The sequence below is a fragment of the Paroedura picta genome, chromosome 2 (assembly GCF_049243985.1).
Source record: "Paroedura picta isolate Pp20150507F chromosome 2, Ppicta_v3.0, whole genome shotgun sequence".
Lineage (NCBI taxonomy): Eukaryota > Metazoa > Chordata > Lepidosauria > Squamata > Gekkonidae > Paroedura > Paroedura picta.
Genome location: NC_135370.1, coordinates 143605269 through 143617349, shown reverse-complemented (window position 1 = coordinate 143617349; position 12081 = coordinate 143605269). Strand labels below are relative to the sequence as shown.

The following is a 12081-nucleotide window of genomic DNA, read 5'->3' as shown; positions in this document are numbered from 1 at the left end:
TAAACAAGAAATGAGAAGACTGAACATCGACATTTTAGGAATCAGTGAACTAAAATGGACAGGAATGGGTGAATTTAATTCAGATGACCATCAGGTATACTACTGTGGACAAGAATCTCGCAGAAGAAATGGAGTAGCCTTCATAATCAATAAGAGAGTAGGAAAAGCAGTCTTGGGATACAATCCCCAAAATGACAGAATGATCTCAGTTCGAATCCAAGGCAAACCATTCAACATCACAGTGATCCAGGTCTACGCCCCAACCACAGCTGCTGAAGAGGATGAAGTTGATCAGTTCTATGAAGCCCTACAACACCTTCTAGAAGCAACGCCCAAAAATGATGTGCTTATCATCATGGGGGATTGGAATGCTAAAGTAGGAAGCCAAAAGATAACCGGGATAACAGGCAAGTTTGGCCTTGGAGTACAAAATGAAGCAGGGCACAGGCTGGTAGAATTTTGTCAAGAGAATACAATGGTCATAGCAAACACTCTTTTCCAGCAACCCAAGAGACGACTCTACACATGGACATCACCAGACGGTCAACACAGAAATCAGATTGACTATGTGCTCTGCAGCCAAAGATGGAAAAGTTCTATCCAGTCAATAAAAACAAGACCAGGAGCTGATTGTGGTTCAGATCATGAGCTTCTTGTTGCAAAATTTAGGCTTAAATTGAAGAAAGTAGGGAAAAGCACTAGGCCACTCAGGTATGAACTAAATCATATCCCCGACGAATACACAGTGGAGGTGACAAATAGATTTAAGGAATTAGATCTGATAGACAGAGTGCCTGAAGAACTATGGACGGAGGTTCGCAACATTGTACAAGAGGTAGCAACTAAAACCATCCCAAAGAAAAAGAAATGCAAGAAATCAAAATGGCTGTCTGAGGAAGCTTTACAAATAGCTAAGGAGAGAAGGGAAGTGAAAGGCAAGGGAGAAAGAGAAAGATACACCCAATTGAATGCAGAATTCCAGAGAAAAGCTAGAAGAGATAAGAATGCCTTCTTAAATGAACAGTGCAAACAAATAGAAGAAAACAATAGAATGGGGAGGACCAGAGATCTTTTCAAGAAAATTGGAGATATGAAGAGAACGTTTCATGCAAAGATGGGTATGATAAGGGACCAAAATGGTAGGGACCTCACAGAAGCAGAAGAGATTAAACAAAGGTGGCAAAATTATACAGAAGAACTATACAAGAGCGAGCTTAACATCCCTGATGACCACAATGGGGTAGTTACTGACCTGGAGCCAGACATCCTGGAATGTGAAGTCAAATGGGCCTTAGAAAGTCTGAGCAACAATAAAGCTAGTGGTAGTGACAGCATTCCAGTTGAACTATTCAAAATCTTAAAGGACGATGCAGTAAAAGTGCTACACTCAATATGCCAGCAAATTTGGAAAACTCAACAATGGCCACAGGATTGGAAAAGGTCAGTTTACATTCCAATCCCAAAGAAGGGCAATGCCAAAGAATGTTCAAACTACCGCACCATTGCACTAATTTCTCATGCTAGCAAAGTTATGCTCAAAATCCTACAAGCTAGGCTCCAGCAATATGTGGACCGAGAACTTCCAGAAGTACAGGCAGGATTTCGAAGAGGCAGAGGAACTAGAGATCAAATTGCCAACATACGCTGGATCATGGAGAAAGCTAGGGAGTACCAGAAGAACGTCTACTTCTGCTTCATTGACTATGCTAAAGCCTTTGATTGTGTGGAGCACAACAAATTGTGGCAAGTTCTTAAAGAGATGGGAATACCAGAGCATCTTATTTGTCTCTTGAGAAATTTATATGCAGGTCAAGAAGCAACAGTGAGAACTGAACATGGAATCACTGACTGGTTCAAAATTGAGAAAGGAGTTCGGCAAGGCTGTATACTGTCGCCTTGCCTATTTAACTTTTATGCAGAGCACATCATGAGAAATGCGGGATTAGAGGAGTCACAAATTGGGATCAAGATTGCAGGGAGAAATATCAACAACCTCAGATATGCAGATGATACCACTCTAATGGCAGAAAGTGAAGAGGAACTAAAGAGCCTGTTGATGCGGGTGAAGGAGGAGAGTGCAAAAGTTGGCTTGAAACTCAACATCAAGAAAACAAAGATCATGGCATCCGGTCCTCTCAATTCCTGGCAAATAGAAGGGGAAGAAATGGAGATAGTGACAGATTTTATTTTCCTGGGCTCCAAGATCACTGCAGATGGGGACTGCAGCAAAGAAATTAAAAGACGCTTGCTCCTGGGGAGGAAAGCTATGGCAAATCTAGACAGCATCCTAAAAAGCAGAGACATCACCCTGCCAACAAAAGTGCGTTTAGTCAAGGCTATGGTCTTCCCAGTTGCAATGTATGGCTGCGAAAGTTGGACCATAAGGAAGGCCGAGCGTCAAAGAATTGAGGCTTTTGAACTCTGGTGCTGGAGAAGACTCTTGCGAGTCCCTTGGACTGCAAGGCGAACAAACCAGTCAGTCCTAGAGGAGATCAGCCCTGACTGCTCTTTAGAAGGCCAGATCCTGAAGATGAAACTCAAATATTTTGGCCACCTCATGAGAAGGAAGGACTCCCTGGAGAAGAGCCTAATGCTGGGAGCGATCGAGGGCAAAAGAAGAAGGGGACGACAGAGAATGAGGTGGCTGGATGGAGTCACTGAAGCAGTAGGTGCAAACTTAAATGGACTCCGGGGAATGGTAGAGGACAGGAAGGCCTGGAGGATCATTGTCCATGGGGTCGCGATGGGTCGGACACGACTTCGCACATAACAACAACAATAAAGGTATAAGGAAGTGGATTTTGAACAAAAATATATTTTGTGTTTTATTGTGAAATATATATATAATAGATTTTTTTAAAATGCATTCTATTGAAAGCTAAAGCCAGTTTCTAGAAATGACACAATAAATATAGTAAATACTTCGTGATTATGAGATTAATAATATTATATACATAAAATCATGACCATACAACCTGACAAAATGCTGAAGGTTCAAAATGTTTATATTGGTGGAATCTTCCCCTCACAAACACATACACAGGGCAAATTGCTACTCTTGCTCAGGATTCCGCACCTGCCTTCCCTTCAGGCCTGCTGTGAAGGGAGCCTCTAACTGCCACCAACTGAGGTGAGGGACACATTTCTGAGAGCAATACAGGGGAATCTGTGGGCATGTGTGTGCTTTCCTTTTAAGGGGGTAAAGCTTTCCCCTTCTGCCTAACCGTTGGCTTACAGGGAAGCCACAGAAAAGCCCATTCTCACTTATCATACTGCTGTGGCTGGCTTCGCTACTGCAGGAAAAACACAGCCAAGCCATGCATGTCTCTTCTCCACCACTCTCTGAACATTTGAGGCATACAACGCAAGGTTGTTGTGCAGATGAAACTGGATGCTGTTGCAGGGGTTCTTTTGGCTCCTGTTTCATCTACACAACTACCCTGTGCAGTAGGTCTCAAGTGTTTGATCTCAAAAACAACTTGTGTGGGAGGCCTCAAATGTTTATTTTGCACAACAGCCCTATCCACACTTAAATGCCTCCATTTCTGCCTGGAGAGCTAATCTTCATAGTCTGGAGATGAGCTGTAATTCTATGAGATCTCCACCCCACCCCCCCGGAGGATGGCTATCCCTGGGATGGAAATATTTATTGAGGTTTGGAGGTAGGGCCGCAAAACAGCACAATGCCTCAGAGTTCATTCTCCAAAGCAGCCATTTTCGCCTGCAAAGGTGATATTTATAGTCTAGAAATGAGTAGTGATAGTAGAGAGAATGGTAGAGGCTTGCAGGTTGAGGCTGGGGTGGAGTGGGCTGTGGGCTATGACCAGCCCTTACCAGCAACAGTTAATGTTTTTTGGTGCAAACGAACAGACAGACAGACAGATCAGCAAGGGTCCTGAGAGTCTGGAAAGTGTAGGAAGATCTAAATAAGGAATATTTAGATCCTATAACTGTAACTGGTGAACAAGCAGCTGGCTGGAGAGATGAAGGGGCAGAAGTGACTTTTCTCAAGCCTGTCCTGTTACATAAAAATCAGTATTTGCCATGAAGGTCCGATGAAATAAAAAGCATAAGTGGCCCAGAATTCCAAGTAGGGTTAGCTTGAGATTTTACAGGAAAGTAGACAGTGAGACTTTGTGGGGGAGGACTAGTTTTTCCAGTTTTATTTGACAACAATATGACTTTGCGGACAACAAAAGGAACCGCAATTGCCAACAGTAGGCCTCAGGCTTCAGAAGGGCAGACATCACCAGCCAAGCAACAGACTACGTTAGCTGAGCCCAGTGAAAGCGAGGTTTGGAAGTGGGGCTTCAAAAGGGTACAATGCTTCAGAGCCCACTCTCCAAAGCAGCCATTTCTGCCTGGGGAGCTCTTGTATTGTTGTCTGGTCTTTTAAAATAAAAATTTAAAAAAATAAAACTTTTTTATTCAGACTTAAGGCTTACAGTGAAGTTGACAAGCATAACCAAAGGAAATCTTCCCTAATAAATACTTTAAAATTGCAGTAAGAATTAGCTCAAATGGCAAAAGAGCCTTTACCAATGCAATTACTCAGGCCAGCTATGTAAAAATATATATGTGTATAGATCTGAAATCCTAATTTATCATCGTAATGTTATTTCCATTGCTCCTACATCAAAGGACATGTCAGCGTGAAGTTTTCAGTGATGTAATTTCAATTGAAACTCAGCTGAGCAGCGAGACCAAAATAAAATGAGCAGACTATTCACAGGCAGTATTTCATTTTATAAGTATCACAGCATTGTATGCAGTATATGAAACATTTATAAATCTTGAAGGTCAAACTGATAATGTAAATATTAATAATACATAAGGAAGTGAATATATGCAGTAATTTACCGCAATGCTTCTTTATTCTTTAATAGTTGGGAGACATAAAGACTTGCAATATTTCAGAAGGATTTACCTGATTTGTGAGATACTATAAGATCAAGAAGCTGGCGTCCTTCTTCTACAACGGCTTCCTTTAATGCACAGTGGCTATCTACATTCAGCTTAAAACTCTGCAAGGGAAATATGTGCATGAGAATCAAAGAGGCATGTTAGCATAAAACACACATACAAAATTACTCCTGTGACTTTTATCAAGAACAACAGTCCCATTTACTCAACAGTCATACTCATTTGAAATTTTAAAAACAACTGATATTTTGGAACTAAGCTCAAAATGTTGCCGTAAGATTAGCAAAGTGCATCTATGTTGAAACAGCTGACAAATCTAGAAATTTATTAGTGTTTTTTTTAATGAAAAGTTGAAACCCATAGACTGTATCTGCAATAATATAAAATAGAAGCCATTGCAAATGAGACCCTCATTTCCAGTTTTTTAACATTTTCAAATGTTGGTAAATGGTCTGTAAATACCTCTTAGCACCACTTGTTAACACCAGATTCATACCATTAATATGTTGCAGCCACTTCATATTGGAATAATCATCCTACAGTTGATCACCTTTGCCTTTACAGGTACAATTAATATTATTGCTTCACAACAGCTCATATTCAGCACAACTACTGTTTTTATGCTAAAGAATAACTGTTACATCTTTGTAAGCCCTTTATATCAAGGGGTTTTGAAGGATGTAACTCTGTTTTGGTTTGTTCTGTAATTTTTTAACATTTATACATAGCATATCAAAGAAATAATAGGAATTCCATTTTACTCTGCTCTGGTTCAGCCTCACTTGGAGAACTGTGTTCAGTTTTGGGCACCAGAGTTGAAGAGAGATGTAGACAAACTGGAGTGTGTCCAGAGGAGGGCAACAAAGATCCAGAAGCCTCCAGAAGTTCTTAACCGAGTGGTTTCTCAGTGGAACAGGCTTCCTTGGGAGGTAGTGGGTTCTCCTTCTTTGGAAATTTTTAAACAGAGGCTGGATAGCCATCTGACAGAGAGGCTGATTCCGTGAAGATTCAAGGGAGTGGCAGGTTACAGTGTATGAAAAATAGGGTTGTGAGTGTCCTGCATTGTGCGGGGGGATGGACTAGATGATCCCGGAGATCCCTTCCAACTCTATGATTCTATGGTTGTTGAATATGATCGGCTGCAAATAAGACTTAACAAACTAAGGCCTGCAGAATTTTATGGACAAGTTTTTATTTCTCCATAAAGAAGACTTTCATATTTTTAGTGCTTGGGCAGGTTGAGGTATTACTGCTTATCTAGCAGTAAGTTTGAGTCCAACTGAATATCAGTCTCCCAGCACCAACTTCTGAAGAATGGTGCCTCCATAAGGATACCATAATGAATGGAACTGAAAGCTGCTGAGAGTCTGAGGGCCCATTCCACACACATTGGACAATGCACTTTAAATGTGCTTTTGCAGCAGGATTTCCCAGTGTGGAACAGGAAAATCCACTTGTAAAGTGCATTGAAAGTGCAATCCCAAAGATGACAAATCATGGCACTACCTCTCACCCCATTCTGTCTTCCAAGAAAGGAAGGAACCCACACTTAATCCACAGACCCACCTCTTAGAAACCTAAAACATAAATAAAACATAAATCCAGAATCACCTCTCACATAGATCACACACACACACACAACTCTCACCTGATTAAAAAGCAAGCAAAAAGTGACACACCCTCACCCTCCTTCCTCTCATCACAAGAGGCCAGAGATCTCAGTCTTAACTGCCTGGTACAACCAGATGGGGGCCCAACGGTGCTGGTTCAATGCTTCCTCCTGTGCTGGATCTTACACACAAAACCCTGAGCTGCAAACTGTGAGGTTAACAGGATACTAGTCTTTTGGGCTCCTTGAGTACATAGTTGCATCACTGTCCCTTTAAAACAGGAATAAATGTGATTGGCTGCCTGCCATGAGTGACAGGCGGTGGGAGAGTTGCATGTATAGTGCTTCCCTCTCCTCCGCCATTTCAGGCAGCCATGCAGAGTGCCAGGAAGCAGCAAAGAGCAGCAGAAGAAAGCAGGAGCGCATGAAGGTGAGAAATGGCGGGCGGGGGGGGGGTGTGATTTTGAATAGCTGGTGTGATGCTATTTTTTTTTAGATGTGTGGAAAAGCCCTGATTTTCAAGAAAAGCATTCACATCTAAAACTGAGGTCCCCTGCCCATAACTTTTGATTTCTTTAAAAGTTGAACGGCTCTAAACCTAGATGGAAATGAGGAGATAACAAAAATATAAGCAGGGTCAAGCATTCAAAAGAGAGGAAAAACCTTAGTTCTTTGTCCGACTCCATTCCTTAAAGCTTCACTTTCATGAAACCCTTTTTCCTGGAAGTCCCTTTTTCATAAAAGCAAGCCTGAACAAGCCCTGACAATATTTAATTTACTGTTTACTTAAAACAGGCTTGTGTTGAATAGTTTGTAATCATGCACTTCACAAGAGATGCACCAAGCAGGCGCCTCCTGTAGCAAAAGAAAACCTAAAGGACCCGAGAGTAGGTTGGGTAATTTCATGTAATTGAAGCAGAGCATAGATGCAGCTGGATGCGGCTCTGCCTCAAGATGATGTGGATGTGTTTGATAGGAAAATTGGAAAAGATGAGGTATTCTTCTTCATTAGAAAAAATAGACTTGCTGCCCTAGAAAAGATTCATTTAACATAGCGTATCAAGTATACAATGCAGCTTGATTTACAGGTGCACCTATTAACCAGTAATAATGTTGACTGAAGAAGTAAAATATGATGAATAAAGATGGGCCAAAAACTCTGGGGCTTGATTTGCAATTTTACAGTTACACAAAAGTCAGACTTGGCATCTAATTTGCTACCAAGCACTCATAGCAAAATCCAGCAACAGATTAAGCAATAACACATTGGTCTTAAGGGGGGAACTCTTTTCACAAACTAAAAGCGTCAGAGCAAACGAGAGGAAAATAGATGGTAGCTGCTAGCTAGTCACATTATTTTCACTCAGGTGTGCACATTTCCCTTCCTCTTAATCCTTGAAGGCGAGCTTTTCATTTCTCAGGGAAAAAAAATAACTTGACACCAGCAGACTGAACAGGTCTAGTGTCAAGAACAGAATTTTTCAGGTGAAAATATGAAAAGACTGACACTTATGCCCAAAGGCCATTTGAAAAGGACTTCCAATTCCAGCTTTGCAGGCTTTTCTGTAGAAAGGCACTGGCATCCTTTCAAGGAGGTCAGTGTTGAAGTTAAGGCTTGGTTAAGCCAAGTACAGCGACAGGTGGAATCCCATCATATTTATATATGATGCTGATATACATAGAATGCAAGTTGAACTAATGATTCTGCCCAACATGACTCACATTTCATGTCTGACCCTGAGGTCACCTTAAAAAAACAACCCCCTCCCATTTTAAATTATCTTAATTTTATATTTCTTAAATGTATTGGTTTTATTGAATTTTATGTTGTGTAAACTGCCCCAAGACAATACTACCGAGGGGGGTGGCGTATAAATCTGGGATAAGGGAGCTGGCTCAGAAGCACAATGCAGTAGCAGGAGAGACATTCAGCTTTCCCTTCCTTCTACCCCATGCCATTTGTGACATCAAAAAATGTCAACTGAGGGAGGGGGAGCTGTTGTTCCACATACTGGTTCCAAGTTTCCATCCATGTGTCCTGCCCTAACTTCGGCCATTTTTTCTGCCCAAAGTAGCACAAGTTGGAAGGGAGCCCCCGGCAGTTGCCTGTGACTGAGAGGGCTTCCCGGGGGGAGCTGTGAGCCTGCCACCAGTTCCCCCTGACCAACAAGCCCTGCTACGCTTCACCACACCTTTTCAGCCCTGGGGAGGGGGGGGCAGGAGCGGGTATCCCCCCCCCAAAAGCCCTGCCAAGCCCTGCTGCAGATGTGCCGGCCCATTCCAGTGTGAGACTCACTCTCTCTTTCTCTCTTACTTCCTTGCTCTACCTCTATATGTCTAGCTTTCTCTCTCTTTCTTACTCTCTCGCTTCTCCCTCGCGCTTCCTCACTCTCTGTTTCTTTCCACCTCTCTATCTATCTGACTCTTCATTTCTTCCTCTCTCCCATTCTTCCTCTCTCCTTTCTATCTCTTTCTAATTCTCTCTTTCTTTATATCCCCCTCTCTCCCTTTCTTTATCTCTCAATTTCTTTCACTCTTTTTCTTACTCTCTCTCTCTCTCAATTTATTTATCTCTCTCCCTCTCTGTCTGTCTTTCATTGTCCCTCTTTCTCTTTCATTCTCTCTCTCTCCCTCTCTTCCTCTCTATATTTCTCTGTCTCTTCTCTCTCTCTCTCTCTCTTGCTTTCTTTCAACAAGTCACAGGCAACAAAGCTTCCATACAGGATGCTCCAGCCTCCCACCATGCTAGCGCCCATTGTATTTACTGGTACAACGGGCTTTAACACTAATGCAAAGATTTCTTTATTTATAGCCAAATAAATTGTCTTCTGGGGAGGGAAAACCCCAAATCCAAAAACTGGATTCTTAAAATGAATATCTAAACGTTGAATCTGAATATTAACAGTGGTTGAGGGTATGGGATTTTCTAAATCAATAGAAGAAAGTGCTGAAATCCACCAATTCTCGTAATTAAACGATTTCCCCTTTTACTTCTTTCCAAGACTTCAAACAATACATCAAACCAAATGAGGGGAGAAAAGTTGGAAGATTTCAGCTATCTTTTGAAAAGGAAGAATAAAAGAATTTTCAATATAGTGGAGTATATATTCTGAAAATTACTTATGGTTTAATGGGGTGAACAAGTACTTTTAATATGGTACCGGGAAGGAAGAAATAAAAGTTTTCAGAAAAATAAATGATTACTACAGGTACTTGATTTCTCCTCTTACTGTGGCCATTAAATGAAATTTGAATTAGTTGCTTCAAAGTACCTTCCTAAATTTGGTGGAATCTTCACTTCAGTGAAATATTCTAGCTAATCCTGACAGACCTCAGTTGTTCCTCTCAAAGTTGAAAACAGACAAAACTGAATGGCCTAGTCAGGAGTCAGTGAATGGTCTGAGAACACAGCTGACACTAGCTCTGATCAGTCCCTGCTGAGGGGATTTCCTTGTAGGAATTGGACTTTTAATGCAATAAAGATTTTTAAAAATTTGAACAGCTTTACCAATAGCTGAAATATAGATGCAAGAGTCTCAAAATAATGATATAAACCTGACCAATATAGGAAACTGCATTTGGAATTGCCATGGCCCGGCTAGCCTAATCTTGCCAGAGCAAAGAGTCCTCAATATTTGGCTGACATCAGCAAGGGCAACTTATATATGGTAAGGGGAGCTGTGGGAGGTTTAAAAAGATGTCCACTTCAGCTAGGAACTGTGTGTATAACTTTATCCAGGATCACGTCTCCATGTGTTCATTGGAACTCTGATCCACAAACCTTCACAGGCAGCATTTGGCTGAACTTATATAGCTGGCAAGAGAAACTCCATTCACACGCTTGCCAAACAGATGATCAGGACTATTAAAACTCACTGGGCTGACCATCTGCTGAAGAGAGATACTTAGTCTCTTCTCTGTTCATATATTAGCTCAATAATATCCACGGAAGTACTGTGAATTCTTCAGCACCTTCATCACACACAACCAGCGGGTGAACTGGGTGGTTCCATATGAACCATCAGCTATACTCATGCCAAATTCACATCATGTTGTCTCCCAGGGAGGGGGGGGGGTAAAATCAGATCTCTGCTTAATGGGCCATAGTAGAAGGCGGAAGAGGCAGGCTCCTCAACTGACCCTAGTCCCTAAAAGCTGCAGTTTCTCTTAACAGTAATAAAAAATCTATTAAGCATGCTCTAAATAAGTGCTGTTGTAGGCTTCATTCTTTAAAAAAAACTTAAGAGAGGGAATGGTAAAGGGATTCTAAAGTGACAGAAAATAAATGGGAAGGTAAAGCTTAGAGGTTAAAGACTATGAAAAGCAGGTATATTTTCAGATGTTGTTAAAACAGCTACAAAGAGGGTAACAGACAGATATCCTGTGTTAGTGTAATCCAGAGAAAAGAAGCAGCAGAGAGAAAAAATAGATCCATCAAGAATAAACCCTAAAAAAACTGGCTTAGAACAGGGCTTGTTTAAATATGGCAAGAAGAAGTATCCAACTGAACAGAAGATTTTGGGAAGCTAAGCACCTACCTTTCCCTTTCTGTACTTTGGTGCCAAATGTAAATAGAGTATCAAGATAATTCTGACACTGCACTTAATGGAAACTTAATTCCAGAGACTTCTGTTTAAACACAGATTAGACTTTTTGCCAGACCAATACCAATGAAAAAACTGACATTCTAATTAATCAAATATAGATCACAAAGCAGTGACTAACTCTATCTTCTAGTGTCAAACATGCTTCTTATTAAATAATTTATCATCTGCTTCCCATAAAGGTAACAGACAGACATTATATTTCAATGTACAGGGGAAAACAGACTGTTAGGGCTCATAATGCCTCAAAACACAAACATGCCTACCACTACAGTTATGTCCAAAAGAAATTACAGTCCATTCCCATATTATATTGTATTCATCATTATACTTCAAGGGCACCATCTACTAGACTGCATAATTATCTTTACATGTCCTGGGGAACCTTTGACCTGTTTTCTTTTAATTCCCCCATAGTATATGAGACATTACCAGCCTCACTAAGGGGACATTTTTATACCTCACTTTTCACTATCCAAAAGGGTCTCAAAGTGGCTTACAATCACCTTCCCTTCCTCTCCCCACAACAGATACCCTGTGAGGTAGGTGGGGCTGAGAGAACTCTGACAGAACTTCTCTGCAAGAACAGTTGTAACAGGACTGTAACTGGCCCAAGGTCACCCAGCTGGCTGCATGTGGAAGAGCGTGGAATCCAACCCAGTTCTCCAGATTAGAGGCTACCACTCTTAACCACTATATCATGCTTAGTAATATGGAAAAGTAAATGGTTTGGATCCATTTCCATAGGACCATGAATTTTCACCTGGAGAAAGTATTTTGGACTGTCATAGGAGGGGAGAGACAAGAAAGTCACACTCAGGGCATGGAAGCAAATGCATCCTGGGAAATGCTAGCCAGGACCATAGCCAACATGTGGTCAGCTGAATTGGTTTGTTCGCACCTTCAGTCCTAAAGTGTTTTTAATCTATCCTATCATTTCAGCCT

At 41.3% G+C, this 12081-nt stretch overlaps 1 protein-coding gene across 4 annotated transcripts in view; it reads right to left on the bottom strand.

The window, feature by feature from the left end:
* AKAP6 (A-kinase anchoring protein 6) overlaps window positions 1-12081 on the bottom strand; it is a 320657-nt gene that overhangs the window by 200463 nt on the left and 108113 nt on the right. For all 4 annotated transcript variants that reach the window (XM_077323052.1, XM_077323054.1, XM_077323053.1 and 1 more), the window contains one exon: window positions 4928-5024. In XM_077323052.1, the coding sequence (XP_077179167.1) occupies window positions 4928-5024 (97 nt within the window). The remainder of the gene's footprint in view (window positions 1-4927; window positions 5025-12081) is intronic.